Consider the following 18,601-nt stretch of genomic DNA (forward strand, 5'->3'; position numbering starts at 1 on the left):
TTCCTAGATTTGCCAAGCTGTAGGACTGTCTCTTATACACATCTAGATGTGTATAAGAGACAGGTATCACCCCACCCTCACCAACAATGATTAAATATGTAAATGTACAAATATTAAAAATGATAATAAGTATTTTCTTTATTATTTTTAGCAAAGCGATTTTGATCGGCTGCTAGTAAACCTGCGAATGGATGGTGTGTACATAAAAGAAAACATGAACATAAGATGGGTAGCAGAAACCGGTCTGATGGAGACCATTCCCCAAGTCATCAAAGAGTACAAACAAACAAGGGGATTATTGGTAACATACTACTTCTCATACAGTATAGTCTTTCGTATACCGTATTGATGGTGTTTGATTTCAGAACTTGATGCACTGTAATCAAGTTTGTAGATAAGGCTTGTGAAGCATTTTTGGCCTGGATTTAATTCAGGACCTTGGTATTGAAAAATGAGCACCTTTAACTAAGCTACTACCCCTAAACCAGCTCCACCTCAAATATGTCAGCACCAATGAGTGGTCAGGGGTCAAATGCTTGTCGAAAAATTTATTGTGATTGGCAGTCCCTAATTTTTGGAAACTTAAACCCTTTGTTGTCAAATTTCTGCTAGTGTGTGGTAGTGAAATTATTATTAATGATTATTGTTATCATTATTCTTTTATTTTATCATAAGCCACCTCTGCAGCCTTAGATTACCTTTGTTTCACTACTGAGAATGCCTTAACATTTGAACAGTGGCTGCGTTTAATGGGAGAAGGGGGAATTTGTCCCCCTCACTTCCCCACCTCCCACCCAACCATATAAATTGCTTAGTGAAGTTGACGCAGGCATTCGCTTATCCGGTAGTGCGCTTGTCATCTCCTGTCTACTACTATGGGAAAACATATTCCCCCCCTCCAAATTCAGCATTTCCCATCACTAACCCCCCACTCCAGACTTCATACGCTGGCACTGCCACTGCCATTGCATTTGAAATAAGTTTTCTAATTCTTTTACAGCCAATGAGAGCCTGTGTTCTTGGGCCACCAGCAAGCGGTAAAACGAGCATTGTGCAGGCGCTGTGCAAGAAGTATAAACTCCACCACATTTCAATTAAAGATGTGATTAACGAAGCCATTGAGACCTTGGTATGTGATCAGTTTCAGTCTTTACGGAACAATTTTTTTCTAAATCAAATCCTTATTGAAGGTTTACATATTTTACAGATCATTAGGTGAAACTTCCATTAAAAATACCCACATACTTTTCACTTTTTACATGATCTAATTTGACAGGTAGAATGCCAATGAAACACCAGGGTGCCATCTATTATCAGTAATTAACATAAATAAGTAATGCATGAATATGATAGAGGAAGATGCAGTACTGTATGGAAAAAATCAACTTCTTCTGGTTTTTTGTTTGTCAGACATTATTTAATCAGACTTTTCTGATATTGTTATGATAGGTTCAGAATTATCTTGATCAAACAAATTGACTGTCTTTTCTTGTCTGCTTAATTACACAGAACTCTATTTTAAGTCTAATAATAATAGTTTGATATATAGCGCTTTACACCAGTCTCGAAGCACTAAAAGCATGGACTAGCTCGTACAGTAATCAAATCAGTCTAATCAAACATTGTGAAGTCTGACAGACAAAAATTCCTAGATTTGCCAAGCAAGCTGTAGGAAGAGACGGTTGTCCCTATAAAGTTAATTTTCATGGAGGAAACAAAGTAAGATGATTATCTACTCACAAATCTGTTTTTAGGAGAAAAGTGCAGCTCGTGCAGACTCTGATGAGAATGAGGATGATGATGGAAAAGCCCAAGAAGATCAGGAACTGTTGGAAACCATTATGGAAAGCAAGGAATCAAACAGTGGTAAAAGAATTGAAAACTCTACCATTTTTTTGAAATACACACACTGTCTCCGTTGAGCTGTACACTTTTTGAAAAATTGAATTGCTTTCCTTGTATGTTAACTCTAATCAATATTATAACAAAAACAAATATTTTTCTTGCCCATTAATAATATTGCTAATTTTTGTTATCCCTAAATTGGCTGTGTAATGATTTTTCTAACAAAATATGTATAAATGAGAATTGAATTGTTTCAACCAGTTGCTCTTTAAAACTGTATAACTTAATTTTTTCAAATGATTTTTGATGTTTTAATTAAATGTTTATTTTTCATATCAATATTAATTTTGTTTTCACAGACAGTAGTTTGGATGAAATAGATTTTTATCCCTAAATTGGCTGTTTAATGATTTTTGTAACAAAATATGTAAATAAATGAGAATTGATTTTTTTCAACCAGTGGCTTATTAAAACTTTATAACTTAATTATTTTTTTCAAAAGAGCAATTTTGATGGTTTAATCAAATGTTTATTTTTCAGATCAATACAAATTTTTTTTTCACAGACTTGGAAAACAGATGAAAGATGTTTATCACTTAAAAATGTTATTTTCATAAATCATAATTTTTCAGGACGCATTGAGGACCAGTATATAATTCGGTTTTTCCGTGACAAGTTGCACTCTATGCCATGCCAGAACCAAGGGTTCATCCTTGATGGCTATCCCAAGACCATGGAGCAAGCGAGGGAGCTGTTTGCAGGTATTCAAGTAGTATATATAACAATCAGTATTATATATCTAAATGTTGTTGAAAGATATATTTTGTAAAGATTTATGGTATAATTTCTGTGCCTTTGGTTATTTAATTTCAGTTAAGTGCATTTATAAAATGATTATTATTATAGTTTTGCAGTACAGGTAGTGGTGTACTGCAAAGCTACCATTGTTACTTCTTCATGCAAACCTTCAAACAAGAGTTTAATGTAGTTATTATTATTACTAGATAATTTATATTCTGTAGTTTGGTAGTGCTAATCAATTAAAGCATTTTTGTAGTAAAACTTTGTAAATCAGTGAAAACTGAATTGGTTTGTCTCAGAAGTTTATAAATTAATTTTTTAAATAATAATCTATGTATCCGACGTTTATAACTTACTTTATCCTTTTCTTAAAGACCAATTCAATTTTTGAGATGGTTTTCAGAGAATATTCTATCTTTAAGTATTCTTTTTCTTTGCAATTCAGTTGATGATGAAGAAGAACAGGAAGAAAATTCCAAGATGCCGGTATACGACAAAAGCATCATGCCAGAGGTAATCATCTCCCTGAATTGTACTGACGAGTTCCTTAAAGACCGTGTGATGAATCTTCCAGAGAGCGTTGTCGCAGGGACACACAACACCGAAGACGGCTTGCAGAGGAGGCTACAGGAGTTCCGTGTGTTAAATGAAGAGGACACAACCGTACTGAACTATTTTGATGAATTGGAATTCCATCCTGAACATATAGGTTGGCTTTGTTTTTCTTGTATTGTTTTCCAAAGATATAACTGATGTTTTTTAAAGATATCACTTATGTGTGACCGCATGTATGACCGGTAGGATGGTCACACATGAGTGATTCCGTTCTTGTGTCGCGTCGTCAAACAAATCAAAAGCTCCCTATTGAGTATTTTAACTCACTCAGTGGAACTAATTTTCTGTCAATCTGGAGGGGGGTGCATGTGTTACCCCTCCCCGACCTATGCCCATGGATAGAATCATTAATTTTATGGGCATTCATATGAATTATTTTTTCAGATGTGGCCAAAGAAGCTGATCCACAAAATCAAAACATTGTAGATCAGATCGAGAAAATAATGGGAGAGCCTCGAAATTATGGCCCAACACCTGAAGAGGTTGAAGTTATGGAACGGTTGAAAACAGAAAAGAGGCTTAAAAAAGAACTGGAAGAAAAGGAAGAAATAGAAAGGAAAGAGGCGGAAGAAAAGGCAGAAACAATTAAACGGCAAACAGAATGGGTTTGTGTTATTTCATCACTTATACAATACAATTACCATAAATTTTTATTTTTGATATTTATTATTTCTGGTCAGTGGTATATTTATTCAAATTCATATATATATATATATACTACCTTTATTCGGCTCTTAAGGGGAAACTCTTTTGTCTATGAAACAAACATCTAAAATATTTTTTATGTACGTTCCTGCACTTCTGCTCGTATGTGTTTTGTGCATTTTTGGCTTAGGAAAGTGTGTGTCATAATAATTACAAAACGATACAATAGTGTATATAGCGGGAGTATACAGTCTTCGGCTCATCTTGGTGCCATCTAGAAGGAACACCCAGAAAGACTATATCTCTTCTGTAGCAGTGAATGTGCTCTTTGTTTGCATGATTAGTGTTGGGAGGGGTTTAGATATTCATTAGGGCTGCTGAGGAACAGTGGTATCTACTGTAGGGAAACCTTGATTTTTATAATTGGCTGGGTTTAGGGGCTGGTGTGGGGTCCTTGAACCATCAATGCAATTAAACATACAGTACAGTATTCTTATTGTCTTATTGTTAAAACAGCTATCGCCCACACTTTACAGCATGTAATAATAGTGATTTTGTGTGTCGGCATAGTTTCAATTTAGAGTGATTGTATATTGGCATTCTTCATGCTTTGTTTTACCAAACAGGCCAACAGACTAGAAGAGGTGAAACGTCAGGAACAAGAACTGCTGGAAACCCAGTCGATACCCCTCAGAAATTACTTAATGAAACATGTGATGCCAACACTGACACAAGGGCTTATCGATTGCTGTAGAGTTCGCCCTGATGATGCCATTGATTATTTGGTAAGCCTATTTGGGTGGTGAGGGACCGACTGGTGTGTGGGGACCTGGGGGGGGGGCTCATTCTTAAATATTTCTATACAGGGAGGTGCCGCATTTACGGAGTATATTTTCAAGGACTTGGTAGCACAAATGTGGGAAATATAGGGGAAGTCACAACATTTAAGGGGTATACTTGCAAGGATTTTGTAGCACAAGTGTGGGAAATAACCAGGGTGAAATTGGTAGATGAAGACCCTGGCCTATCCTGTATCAAAGTGCCACGATTTTCCGCACGATGTTAGCACCCAGTTTAAGCTAGACTGGGTCCTAAGCCGGTAAAGCCCCTTGCTAAGCCTACCTTTGGTACAGCTACGAGATCGCGACCGGACGGAACACTTTCTGCATCGGGAACCATTCAAAATTGCGCCCTCTGTGGCACTATTGAGTGGCCTTTTTCCTGTCATCTTTTAGAGCACAGTGCGATTTTGGAAAAATAGGTAGCACAAGTGTTTCATGTATTGAAGTGGCTGCAGAGCCCCCTGTTCGGTTGGTATGCAAGTGAGCTCCCCAGGTATGGGGGTCACCTAGAATCCTCATCGCGTGAAAGCTGTTTGGATTGCAGCTTCGGTATTAACGGGGGTTCCAAGAGGTTTTAATGAATTTCAGCCCCATACTCTAAGAAAATTATATAATGTAGGACTATTTATATATTATTTTCATTATATTCTCTAATCTTTATTAAAGAAATTAACCAATTTCTATAATCAGTTCGTCTGTCATAAAAATGTGGACACTTTCCGATTTTGGGCGGTTGCTAAGATCCCACAAAATGACAATGCAAAATGTACTTTGACACACATTTATTTTATTTACTCTTTCAGGCTGAATACTTGTTCCGAAACAACCCACAAGTGGACTAAGCAAGTCAACAAAAATCGAATGTTACAGAATTATAATATTTTATCTCTTTTATCTCAATATAGCATTCTCTTTAAGATGATAAGCACTGTTGCTGACATAAATTATATTCTAAAGTTGTTATTCTTTTATGTACAGTATATTCAATGATAGATTGATAATCAAATGATTACCATAAAAGATGAATTCTGATTGGCTGATTGAAATGTTCAAATGTTTTTGAGTGCAGTTGATAATTTACATGCACAACTAAGTACAGTGCAAAGCTAAATTTATAATACAGGTCTCCCTTCATTAAAGACCATATTTGTGACCATGGTTTCCTTGGTCAGCTTTGATCTGTAATTAGCATAATAAACATAAGACAATTTAATATGGGACCACAGAAAAGTGGTCTTTAATTGGAGGTGGTCTTTCCTTGGAGGAGTCTTTAGAGGGATACCTGTATTTTGGAAGTTGTTGACTGTAACTTACATATTTTCCTCAGATATCTACATCTGTAATTATATTTTCTAACTTCTCTTGCCTGAACTAAAATTTTGTTGTAAAAATCTATAAACTTACAGTAATTACATAATTCAGATGAAACATGTTGGCCACTCTATAATTATGTGATTGTTGTATTCAGGACCTATATTATTTGTCATCATTTTTACTTTATATACCACTTTATTCTCTACTTTCTCACTGTTAATCATACCAGTTTATTTTATTTTTCATTCCTTCAGCTGAATACACCGGTATGAAAGACTTATAATTTGTATATAATTTTTCTGGTTAATAAAAAAAAAATATCAAATTTATGGCATCACTCTACTTGTAATATAAATATATGGATTGTTGTATATAAATGCCATCTTATTCTCTACATGGATTGTTGTATATAAATGCTATCTTATTCTCTACTTGGGAAGTTGCGTTCTCCCTTTGTTGTGACCTCAAAATAAATGGTAGTGGAATATTAAAGTGAAAAGATGCGAAATAAACTAAAACTTTTGGATTGGATTTACTGTATTCGGTGACCACAAAAAGTCTGAAGGCTTATTTCCAGTTGGATCCTTATTCTTGTGATTGGGCAGTACACCAGAAGGCAATCCCCTTCTTTCCGAAGAGTACTACGTTCTGTAATGTACACGTGGGTCATATTGCACATGAGGAAAAATGGCTTACGTGTCTCTTTCAAAGGATAGTGCACCTTTCTACACTTGGCTGGTACATAAAATTGGGCGTGAAGTAGGGGGTTGGCTTATATCCAAATTTGGCTTATAACCAAGGAACCATGATGCTTACAAGTTTATATAAAAAGAATTCTGTGCCATTTAGCACCTCCAACCCAAGCATGGTACAGCAGAGGATCTGGAGCCTCCACCTGTAAACATGTATCCCTGGGCCCCCTCCATTTCAAGTATATAACATCAAAGAAAAACATCTTGCACCTGTGTTTTTTCAACAATAATTTAATGATTATATCAGAAAATGCTAATAATGATTTTAGTATATTGCGCTTAATTGCATTACAAACGGAAAGTATCAAAATTTATACACATTATTAACAGTAATAATTTTAAACATTTGAAAAAAATCAAATGTTACATAAAAAAATTCTCAAAATAATTGTTTTATCTCTCAACCGCTATCATATATCAAATCACATTTTATTAATTGCACATATAACTGGATAAATTACAAAATTCAACATCTACCTAATATCATTCCTTACAGAAAAATAGTACAGAGTACTGTATATCAAAATTAAGTTTGATGGTTATGCCTTGTTCAGTTATTTGCTGGTTGTGTAAACTAGTCCGTAGATCACAGGTGGGCAAAGTGTGGCCCGTCAGATTTTTTTTGGGGCACGCAAAAATGAATTACAAACCCTATGTATGCGGCCCGCCAACCATCTTTGGCTAGAAAACACCTTTTTTTTGGCCCGGCACTGATCATCTGTAAAAAGTAGTAGTAAAACTGAGCATAGAGTGGCCATAAAACAGTGTATGAAGCTTTTTGGAGGTGCAGTTTAGCCCTCCGACCCATTTGAATGCCTACCTCTGCCCTAGATGTTTTCACTGGGCCTGGATTGCGATGTTTCAGGCTCGATGTAGACAATAGCCCTATGCATACGAGCAGGTACTGCTCGCCTGCATGATGTAGTTTTGTTAACCCTGCATTGTTCAACCTCCCTCGATTGTACACTGTGACCCAGGGACCAGGATAGGGTAAAGATGCATCAATTTTTTATCAGTTCTTTAAATAAAGATTATAATCCTGAGGGTGGTACCACTGACATCACAAATCTACTTTTAAATGCCCAGTGTTACATACTGACCTAAATATAAAATCAAATTTGATATTATAAAAACATGTTGTACCAAAATACGATTACAGTTTTTTTTTTTTTTATAAACACACACACATAGGATAGTCCCATGGCCCCTCCCTACCTATTTTTTTATTTATTTTTTTTATTTAGATCTGCACCTGTACAGTATAAGTTACACATTGTAAATTATATTAACTAACAATATAAACTAGAGCCCTAGCACAGGTCTAGCTTTAACTACAAAAGTTTTGCTTCTACTTTCATTTCCACGTTAATGTTAAATAATTATGATCAACATAATATGTGTGCGCAAATATGTTTTACTTCTTAGTGAAGCAGATTATTCCATTTCAGTGACATTTTCTACTTCTGAGAAGAGTGTTAATTGTGCATATGTACAGTATATATAGAGTGTGTATAAATATGTGTCGGAGGGTGCGCTTATTGGCCAAAAATAAGTTTCATTTTTATTTGAAATCATCATTGTAGGCAGCCGGCTAAACAAAGTATAAAAACAGTCTCGCCATAGCACTCAACTTGAACAAACCACAACTGCAACTTAAACAACATTACAACAACATTATCATTCTGATCATCTCAATATTTGTATTATACTTGCTATAATTGTATTGCTTTCTACAACCACCTTTGGTCTGATTGGATCTTTGGAATATATCCAAATTGCTAACATCACTATTACAACAGAAATGATTGTGAAAACTGTTAACGGAACTGCAAAAAAGTAGTTTGATAGAATAGCTATCAGTAGCAAGTCCACGGCACTGGCGAATGTTTTTAAAATGGAATTAAGCTTTTTCAGGAAAAGACTTGTAACCAAACCCAACCCCACCCAGTTGACTATTATAAATAGCACCGGAAACTTACATAAAGAGTCAATATTCTCTGATGAGATTGCATCAAATAGATTACCGTTAAACCAGAGAATAAACATGTTACAGACAATAGACGCGGAGTACATGAAAATGTTCTGAACCCAGATGTCGACTTTGTTACTTCGGCTTTTTAAGAGTAGTTCAATGTAAACGCTGGCTAATGAGGAACAGGTAACCTGCGTGAGGATCAAGATGGCAGCGTAGCTGAGGATTTGGACGTCGTATGTTGACAGCTGATGGAGGTTCAGTAAATCCACTTGCTTAATTATGCACCCAAAAGTTAGAATAACAAGCGACATCCACTGTTTTAGATTAAGGCGAACAGAGAAAAACATCTATAACAAATATGAAAAACAGAAAGAATATTAAAAAAAATACAAGAAAAAAATATTTTTGAAAAATTTAAGGAAACCTAGAAAAAACTATCCAGTAAACAGTTTTAATACAGTACAGTATATACAGTATGTTAAAATTACTTCTGGATGAGATATTTTTCTAATCAGTGGCAGATCCAGGAATTCTAATTAGAGGGGGCCCAAGAAAGACTTTCACAGATGGTGATGGTGTATAGACCACCTCAACCTCACTATGGTTGGGGTTGCAAGGTAACAAAATTTATGAATTATGATTATTATTAGCGATAGGGGCAGAGTGCAGGCCAGATGGGAATGCAAGCCTCATTTTTTTAACACTTCATTTTTTTAAAATCTGAATATATAGTTAACCTGATAGATGAATCCAGTAATAACGATCCGAGATTGCAGGAGAATGTAGTAGGTGGTGGGGTCAAAATTTGTGAGGTTCACAAACTGCAGGTTGTTATAGAGACAGTACAGAGCAGCTGGTAACATATACAGCAAAGCCACTAGAGAGAAAAAAAAATGGCAACATAAGCAAGACACTACATGTTAAGCTACATTTACAATAGACACGATAATGACATGAAAAAAAAGTCCTGCCTTACATGATATACACCAGGGGTGGGCATAAAAATTGGTCGGAGGGCCAAAGCGAATTTCTGATTTAACAACGAGCGCCGCACCCAAACTTGGATGCTTCCAGTGACCTTCCAAAAACCTCCAAGCACTGCTTTTACACCTCTTTATTTCTAGTTTAAATGTTACTTTTTACATATGATCGGTGTCGGGTCGTCAAATCAAGGTGTTTTCTAGCCAATGTTGCTTGGCGGGCCGCACATAGAGGGCTTTTATTTCATTTTTGAGGGACGCAAAAAAATCGCTGTCTGGCCACATGCAGCCTGCGGGCCGCACTTTGCCCACCTGTAAAATACACAGTACGTATTGAACTCAACAGAAACACTACAACTTTTCTTGAATATATCAAATTGATGTTGCATACAACAACTCATTTTGTCATGACACATAAAATATGAAAAAACACACAAACATAATTTGAATATAGTATAAAAATAAAATATCATACATTTAATGTTTTGGAAAATTTCTCCTTGTAGTGACTGCACAGAATTCCTAGAAAAGAATAAAGGATAACTATAAATTTAATTGTTAAATTATAAATTAAAAGTTAATAGTGACCATTTTTGCCTCAAATGCAAAAAAAAAAAAGACTTTTTTCATTACACTAGGGAGCGATTTCCTTTATATTTAGATTGTGTAGAATGAAGCAAAACAAGACCACAGGTATCTAGTCATATTAGGAAAAAAGCAAAGTATTGCCCATAGCCCGACAAATCGAAAACTTCTAAAATCTGCTAAGGAACCCAAAATACCAATTTCTGTAACAATGATTTTGCCCTTATTATTATCAAAGTTTTATTGTGACTGGTGTACTAAATTTTGCAAATTCTTTTTTTTGTTAGTAAGCTGATATTTGCTCAGTGGTGGCTTTGTAGTAAATAGTATTGAATATAATTCTATTCAAAATACCAATTCATACTCCGGGTCAAAGGAGACCAGGTGATTTAAAAGCACAATCTATATATTGAACTTGTGGCCGTTACTGTATATTGAATTTGGAAGCACAAAAAGCCCCTCACTTCCTAATGGAAAAGCCATTATCTTTCACAATGAAATAGCTACTAAATTTGTGGTGTTTTTTTTCAATAAATATGTTGGTTAATATGGTAGTTCATTGGGTACAAGCCCATCTCATGCACAAGCCCACACACTCCCCACTTTATGCAAATGCAATATAAATGAATAACCTTAACTTTTATGTACCAACCTTCCTCAGGCAAAAGCCCTGAGTGTGAATTTTGCAAACATTCCCAGAAAAAACATCAAATATTGGCTTTGAATTCGGCATAGTGCCAAAAAACTGCAATTTGATTAAAAAGGAATTCCCCAGGTATACAGTAAGCAATTGTTTATGTTCAAGAGGAGGAGGAGGGGGGGGCCTATACCAGAGAAACAACGGTATTCAACTCACTTCATTAAATAAGCAGCCACAGACACAAACAGCTTGTTGAATTCCATTATCAGAACAACAGTTGTAAAGTTGAATGAATATTCATTGTCACTGTTCTTAGCAGCTGTCACAATTAAACCTATAATACAAGAAAAACTTTTTTATTATATTCATGTTATGCAATATTTTTAAAAAGCAAAGTGCAATTCAAAATATTGATATTGTTAAATTTAAATATAAGAAAAACTTTTCATTTAATATTCATGTTATTCAATATTTTTAAAAAGTAAAGTGCAATTCAAAATATTGATATTGTTAAAATTTAAATACAAGATAAACTTTTCATTTAATATTCATGTTATTCAATATTTTTAAAAAGTAAAGTGCAATTCAAAATATTGATATTGTTAAAATTTAAATAAATAAATAAAATTAACAATTTAAATAATTGTATGAATAATTAAATTTGTTCAGCAGCAAATTTGGAGGTTGATTTAACAATGTACTGTCCTATGCAATATACCAAAATTTACCAAAACAAAAATTTAAAAAATTATTTTTGAAATTAACCTGGTGATTTTGAAGTAACATGAAAATTATCAATTTGAACATAGAAATTAACATACTTAAACATGGCCGGCGGAACCGGGGGGGCCTGGGCCCCCCCACTTTTTGGCGAAAAATATATAATGTCTGGAGATTTTTGTATGATCGGAAATGCAAAAAAAAAAAAGGGAAGAAGGAGGAGAAAGATGGGAAAGAGAATGTTTATCCAGTACCCGACCGAGTTACATTTTCTTGCAATTCATATTGGCGGATCTGGGGGCAGCAAATTTGGAGGTTGATTTAACAATGTACTGTCCTATGCAATATACCAAAATTTACCAAAACAAAAATTTAAAAAATTATTTTTAAAATTAACCTGGTGATTTTGAAGTAACATGAAAATTATCAATTTGAACATAGAAATTAACATACTTAAAAACTGTTTACCAATACTTTTACAAAGAAAAACGTTTGAAACACTTTCATTCACTAGAAGTTTTTTTTTTTATTAAATTATATTTGGGTATATTCAAATTGCATAAAAATCACATACAAAACAGTACATTGCATTATATGCTGAATTGTGTGACTGGATAAAAAATTACATATTATTAACAATTTACAAATCATTAATAAAAAGTACAGTGCACTATCAAATATTAAAAATGAGTGAAAAAATTAGGAAGTTAATTTCAAAATAATTTTTAATGATTTTTTTTCATACTTCAGGGAACTATACATCTTTAATAAAACTTGTAATTGTTGTGAAAACCTATTGCTAGTTACAAAAAAGGCATATTTTGAGCCAACAGCAATATATTACAGATAAGCAGACATACAATTTGCGCAGCTAATACATGTTCAAATCATTTTCTCTGATGTTTGTCCCCCAACCCTACAATACATCTTGACAATCCTAGTTTGTTTTACGCTTCATACCTTGTATACCACGGCGGTATAAAACTAAAACTAAGTATGTATGTGGCTTAACTCTTTGCTTGGTACAGGATTATTACAATAAATGGATTGTGTGAAATGAGACGACATAAAGATACATACCTTGATTAACTGACAATACTATGTAGAGAACAAATATCACAGCACTGAATTTATCTTCAAACATTTTAACTAGATTGCTGGGTAAAATTGCACACAACACAGCACAGGTTTAACTACCGGGAGCTATTGAAAGCAATGAACAAATGATGATGTTTAATTTTTACAATAGTATTTTTATTTAAATATCAATTTGCTTTAAAAAAGTGGCGCTCTCTCATTGGTCTGAAAGATTAGCACACATCGAGTACAAAAGAATGCAATCTGTTTTACGAACATCAAATTTACAAATAGTTGATTTTATGATAATCTTTGCTCTTGATGCTCTCTTCATCTTTGACCAAATAATTAAACTCAATTCAATTTTTATTCAATGCTGCATGTGCAATCAAGGGCCAATATCCACTGGTCAACTCATTAAAATTCAATCATAATCTTGGATTCAGTTAATAAAACAAAACATAAAATCGTGACTCTGTACATGTGACGGGATATGTACAGAGTCATGATTTTATGTTTTGCTTTGTTAACTCAATCCAAGATTATATTGCTCTGAAACCAATTTAACTGTGTTAATTGGTATATTTATTCATATCTTGTATTTGAGTCTTTTTGAGCATAATGTCTTTATACATTGAGGTATGTCTCTATAATTATAATGGTAATTAGTTTTGGTAAGCAGTTTTTTTTTTGTTTTTTTTTCAAGAAAAAGGTCACATACTGTTTATGTGTTTACATTGGTTTTGAAGGACCAAAATTAGGCATAATAATTAATTTCTTAAATTCTGTAACTTTGTTGATATTTGATGGAGGACAATGATCTTGCTATATCATGCTATAATGTAATGCGGAAGCAGGTCAACTCAGCCACAAGTCAACTTGGCCACAGTCAACTCGGCCACAAGTCAACTCGGCCACAAGTTAACTCGACCACAAGTCAACTCGGCCACAAGTTATTTATAATTAAAATGAAATGTAAATATTACTCAGTTTTTGCATCCTTTTTCTTCAATATGATTGTAATGAAGTACACAGTATATTTTAGTAAAATTCTGATCATCGTCGTGAGATCGTAGTATTCATTTCTTAACACTGTACTCTTATTCAACAGAGAAAACCCGCCACTTACAGAATGGAATAAAATCTGACAATAATGTAACATTAACAATTTAAGCAATCTTAATAATTAAGAAAAACACATACCGGTATATTAATGTTTAATTTTTTTTCACGTTAAAACACTGACATAAAACATGAGTACATACTGTAGACCTAATCATAAAAAATTGAAGTAGAAAAACCACATTATGATTTTTTAAACGTTAAAAATTTATTTTGAATCCGACTAAAATCAAATGAATGCACGATGGCGTGCTTTTCGATACTATTTTCTTTAGAACCACACCCAAGAATTAGGCCTACGTTAAAATTAGGTGGGGTGCATAGCATCTAGTAGGCCTTCAATTTTCCACAATAGGAACAATTGGTATTGTTGAGTGACAGACATTTCGCTTCAGTCCTTCATATTTGTTCGACCATTGGGGGCTATGTTTGAAACCCGTCAGTGACAAGGATGCGTCCAATGATGTGAATCACTGGTGATATGTCAGTGACACTTCCTTTTCAAATATTTACATTAATAATACTAATTAGTCATAATAACGATAATAAAGGTGATAACAACAACAATATTAATAGTAATATTTATTTTAACAATACTCAATAGTAATAATTAATAATGATATTTAAATATCTATTTTGATAATACTAATTAGTGATAATAATGATAATGAATGTGATAATAGCAATAATAACAGCAATAATAAATTAAAGATGTTTATTTTTATAATAATAGTAAATCTAATTAGTAATAATAATAATGATGATACTTATAAGACTAGGCCTACTTAGTAATAATAGGGTAATAATATCGATAATAAAGGTGACAACAACAATTAATAATAATAATATGAGAAAAATACCAATAAAAACACCAATAACAATATTTTATAAATTACTATTATTAAAATAATAATACTAAGACTAATATATAACAATAATAACAATAATAATAATAATAATATGAATAAAAAAATCGAGAATTATTTATTATTTATTAGCAAAAATTTAAACATTACAAAACGTTAATGCTAAGACTAATAATTAATATTAAAACTAATGGTAATAAAAACAACAATAATAATAACAACAATAATAATAACAATAAGTATAGTAATACTTAAGGAATTAGTATTTTATACTTGATAAATTACTCCTTCAAAGTGTAGTTAGCACCAGTAAATTATACCTGAATAAATAAATAAATTTAAAAAAAAATGACTTGTGGCCGAGTTGATTTGTGGCCGAGTTAACTTGTGGCCGAGTTGACTTGTGGCCGAGTTGAATTGTGGCAGAGTTGAATGTAGCCGAACTTTTTGTAGCCGAGTTGACTTGTGGCCGAGCTGACTGTGGCCGAGTTGGATCGAATTCTGTAATGCTAAATTAATGCTCTTTCAAATGGTACTGGCTGCAAAGGAATTCCTTGTATTTTTAATTTTCTTGTTACGTACCTAAATTAGGCCAGGCCCAGGCCTATGCCAGAGACTGGCTAGACACTAGTCTAGACCTAGTTAGTAGCAGGCATAGATTGGGGCGGGGGCTAAGCTACTCTAGGCCCAGGCTAGTGGTGGTAGGTACAGCAAAATTCAAGCCTGTTCCCGGGGCATGTTGTTTATGAAGACGAAAGCTAGGCCTGGACCTAGTCTATGCCTAGCCTCCTACCTACCTAGCGTCAGCCTCCAGGCCTTGCCTAGTTTTATGACCCTCTTAACTTTAAGCTAGGAGTAGCCCAGCGTTCGTGCCTACCTTATCATCACCTCCAAGTAAGGAAAAGGACAGGAAGTTCAACAGTATTTTGCAAACAAATAAAGAACAGCCCCAAAACATCAAACATTGTAGAATACTTCCCAATCCAGTGACCTTTACTTTTACAATTACAGTACATTTATTTTATCCTATCACAAGTCCATCCATCCCATCATAGACCCTTGCAATGTTTACGTTTGGAGGTTTGGACCCATGATGGACCTGGCTGAAACGCTGGCGGCGCCCTAACTGGCGGCAGAAAGGCTATCTTAATACACTGTCTGGGTTATATTTATTTTTGTTGTGCCAAAAATATGAAAGCTACATGGATGAAAATCACATATGACATATTTACATATATTAGGAATTGACAACAAAAGTAAAAAGTGAAGAAACTTTATTTTTTCTATTTTTATTCAATTTTTAAACTCATCTCATCGGATGTTGCCATGATGTGCGAGGTGCCAGACCAACTTTAACTTTATTATTTATTTTTTGTAACAGAGGCACAATCGCTAAAGAAATGTGCAACAATAATTACCAAGAAAGTGAAAGCTTCATTACACGACGATACCGCAGTTTGGCCGCGTTGCGCGATGGACGCTGAAAGCATGGAGGAAAGCAACAAGTGTATTTTCAGAATATATTCAATCCATTCGATTGCCTCAATATTACTTTTAAGCAACTATAATAATGCCTATCAAATGTTGTTGTAATGATTACTTTCTGAGTAATTATTCCATTTAGCGACGAATACCTCAAAACGTTCGTCAAATTTAGCCAAGCCTCACCGTGGGGTAAACAGAAGTTACAATTAGGGCCTATTCACCTCTCGAAAATGGCACAGCAAGGGATACAGCAGATTTGAATCCAGTGGTGGCGTCAGAGCACCCCCACCCACTCCTCCGTCGGTAAGACGAGTAAATTTTGTCGGGGTATAAACAAATAAAAAAAAATACATGTAATGTTGTTACCACCATATTGTTTTCATTGAGCTATTTGTGTTTTCATCACAATAATAATAATAATAATAATAATAATAATAATAATAATAATAATAATAATAATAATAATAATAATAATAATAATAATAGTTCAATGAAACTAATTAAAAATAATTTGCGTTCTGTTATGACAAATTCTCGTTTGGATAGCCTCATGATGCTTGAAATACAATAGGGGAAGCAACCTCGATTTCGTGCAAAATTTCCAAAATGTAGAATTTCACTTTGAAGAAAGAGGATTTGAAAGTAAATTAGATGGTTACATTTCAAACTCTTTGTTTCTTGTTTTATTCAAAATGTTTTGGTTTTGGAAGCTGAAGTGATAATTTTTTTCAAAGTTGTCAATACCAATAATGATTAGATATAGAAAACAGAGTTACTCCGAAATCGGAGTTTCTTCGCCTGGCGCAAATATTCCAAGGTTTTGCGGTCTAAACTTCTTATTACTTAAACAAACAATCTCTTTTAATATAGAAGGATCAAGCAACTTTTAACCAACCGTCCAATTTCTCGCGGGCGCACACCCACACTCTAAAAATGGAATAACTACGTACATAGGAAAAAAGCTAAAATTAAAGTGTTCTTTGTTTGAAACCAGTGTCAGTATAGGTAAGGCTAAGCAGGTAGTTAACATAAGCAAGAATTTTGTTCAATGAAAATGTTTATCGTCTTGATACCTTCCGATGAAAATTGACCCTACCGGCGTCACCACCGATCGATCTAACGTGATGTTGTTATGTGGGTGTTTTATAGATTATTGAGAATGGTAATATCACAGAAAAAATAGATAAAATGACAGTTGAATGACAAACAAAGACAACTGAAGACAATAGTTTGTCATTGAAGTTATTTAGTATAACTTTATTCGGAAAATTAATCTCAAAATCGAGTTGCCGTCCCCGGCGTTGTCAGTGACGTCGTATGATTTGTGTGCGATTTTTACCAATTAACACCTAAGTAAAAAATAGTTGAGCCATGTAGTACTTTGCAAATCAACCAGAAACCAGGTAGTTTGTTGATTGTTTATTGGTAGCGTCCCTTCGCTGCCAAAAATAGTTTTTTTTAGCAGTTGCGTCCCCGGTGACATTGTGCCGGGCATGGTGAAGGCTGGTTACGATATGGTGGCACATCGATTGAGTATTTTCATTCATCTGGCCATTTAAGTAAGTGGCGTATCTAGATGTCTTGAAATGTGGGGGGGGGGGGGGGTTGATGGGGGCTCGAAGGTGAAGTGGCTCGGAGCTCGATGATCAGTTGAGGGGCGCTAATTCGCAAAATAAGATGATTTTAGGTGATTTTTAACTACTTGACCGTGATTTGAAACCAGTGTCAGTATAATCTTAGGTAAGCATGTGGTTAACATAAGCAATAATTTAGTCCAATAAAACTGTTCATCATCTTGATACCTTCCGACGAAAATTGATCCTAGTAGCGTCACCACGGCGTCCCCACCGATCGATCGAACGTGACGTTGTTATGTGGGTGTTTTATAGATTATTGAGAATGGTAATATCACCGAAAAATAGATAAAATGACAGTTGAATGACCAACAAAGACAAGTGAATACAATAGTTTGTCATTAGAAGTTAATTAGTATAACTTTATTCGGAAAATTAATCTCAAAATCGGGTTGCCGTCTCCGGCGTTGTCAGTGACGTCGTATGTTTTGTGTGCGATTTTTACCAATTAACCCCTAAGTAAAAATAGTTGAGCCATGTAGTACTTTGCAAATCAACCTAGAAACCCGGTAGTTTGTTGATTGTTTATTGGTAGTGTCCTTTCGCTGCCAAAAATAGTTTTTTGGCAGTTGCGTCCCCGGTGATATCGTGAGGGCATGGTGAAGGCTGGTTACGATTTAGTGGAACATCGATTGAGCATTTTAATTCATTTGGCCATGTAAGTAGGTGGCGTATCTAGATGTCTTGAAATGGGGGGTGGGGA

The 18,601-nt window shown here is 34.3% G+C and overlaps 2 protein-coding genes across 2 annotated transcripts in view; one reads left to right on the forward strand and one right to left on the reverse strand.

The window, feature by feature from the left end:
- The window catches only part of LOC117113099 (adenylate kinase 7-like), a gene marked incomplete at its 5' end in the record, with an annotated part of 11,504 nt that extends 4,930 nt beyond the window's left edge, over window positions 1-6,574 (forward strand). The window contains 8 exon segments of the mRNA XM_033256331.1: window positions 152-301; window positions 1,001-1,129; window positions 1,755-1,866; window positions 2,478-2,606; window positions 3,092-3,355; window positions 3,646-3,866; window positions 4,533-4,691; window positions 5,552-6,574. Of these exon segments, the coding sequence (XP_033112222.1) occupies window positions 152-301; window positions 1,001-1,129; window positions 1,755-1,866; window positions 2,478-2,606; window positions 3,092-3,355; window positions 3,646-3,866; window positions 4,533-4,691; window positions 5,552-5,590 (1,203 nt within the window).
- A 450-nt stretch (window positions 6,575-7,024) lies between these two features.
- On the reverse strand, window positions 7,025-15,856 carry LOC117113100 (UDP-galactose transporter senju-like). Its single transcript, XM_033256332.1, has 6 exons — window positions 15,657-15,856; window positions 12,795-12,917; window positions 11,211-11,328; window positions 10,245-10,291; window positions 9,527-9,666; window positions 7,025-9,136 (listed from the first exon to the last, which is right to left on the reverse strand). The coding sequence occupies exons 2-6, from the start codon at window positions 12,856-12,858 to the stop codon at window positions 8,501-8,503; spliced, it is 1,005 nt and encodes a 334-aa protein (XP_033112223.1). The 5' UTR covers window positions 12,859-12,917; window positions 15,657-15,856; the 3' UTR covers window positions 7,025-8,500.
- Between the last annotated feature and the right edge of the window lie 2,745 nt (window positions 15,857-18,601).

Source organism: Anneissia japonica, unplaced genomic scaffold (assembly GCF_011630105.1).
Source record: "Anneissia japonica isolate Jap-2015-1 unplaced genomic scaffold, ASM1163010v1 scaffold287737_len543101_cov190, whole genome shotgun sequence".
Classification (NCBI taxonomy): domain Eukaryota; kingdom Metazoa; phylum Echinodermata; class Crinoidea; order Comatulida; family Comatulidae; genus Anneissia; species Anneissia japonica.

Excerpts from the sequence above, each read along its gene's own strand:
- LOC117113100 (XM_033256332.1), bottom strand. The coding sequence starts at position 12,858 with ATGTTTGAAGATAAATTCAGTGCTGTGATATTTGTTCTCTACATAGTA. Across the intron at positions 11,329-12,794 it reads AGTATTGTCAGTTAATCAAG|GTTTAATTGTGACAGCTGCT; the intron begins GTATGTATCTTT and ends CTTGTATTATAG. Across the intron at positions 9,667-10,244 it reads AATTTTCCAAAACATTAAAT|TGGCTTTGCTGTATATGTTA; the intron begins GTATGATATTTT and ends TTTTCTCTCTAG.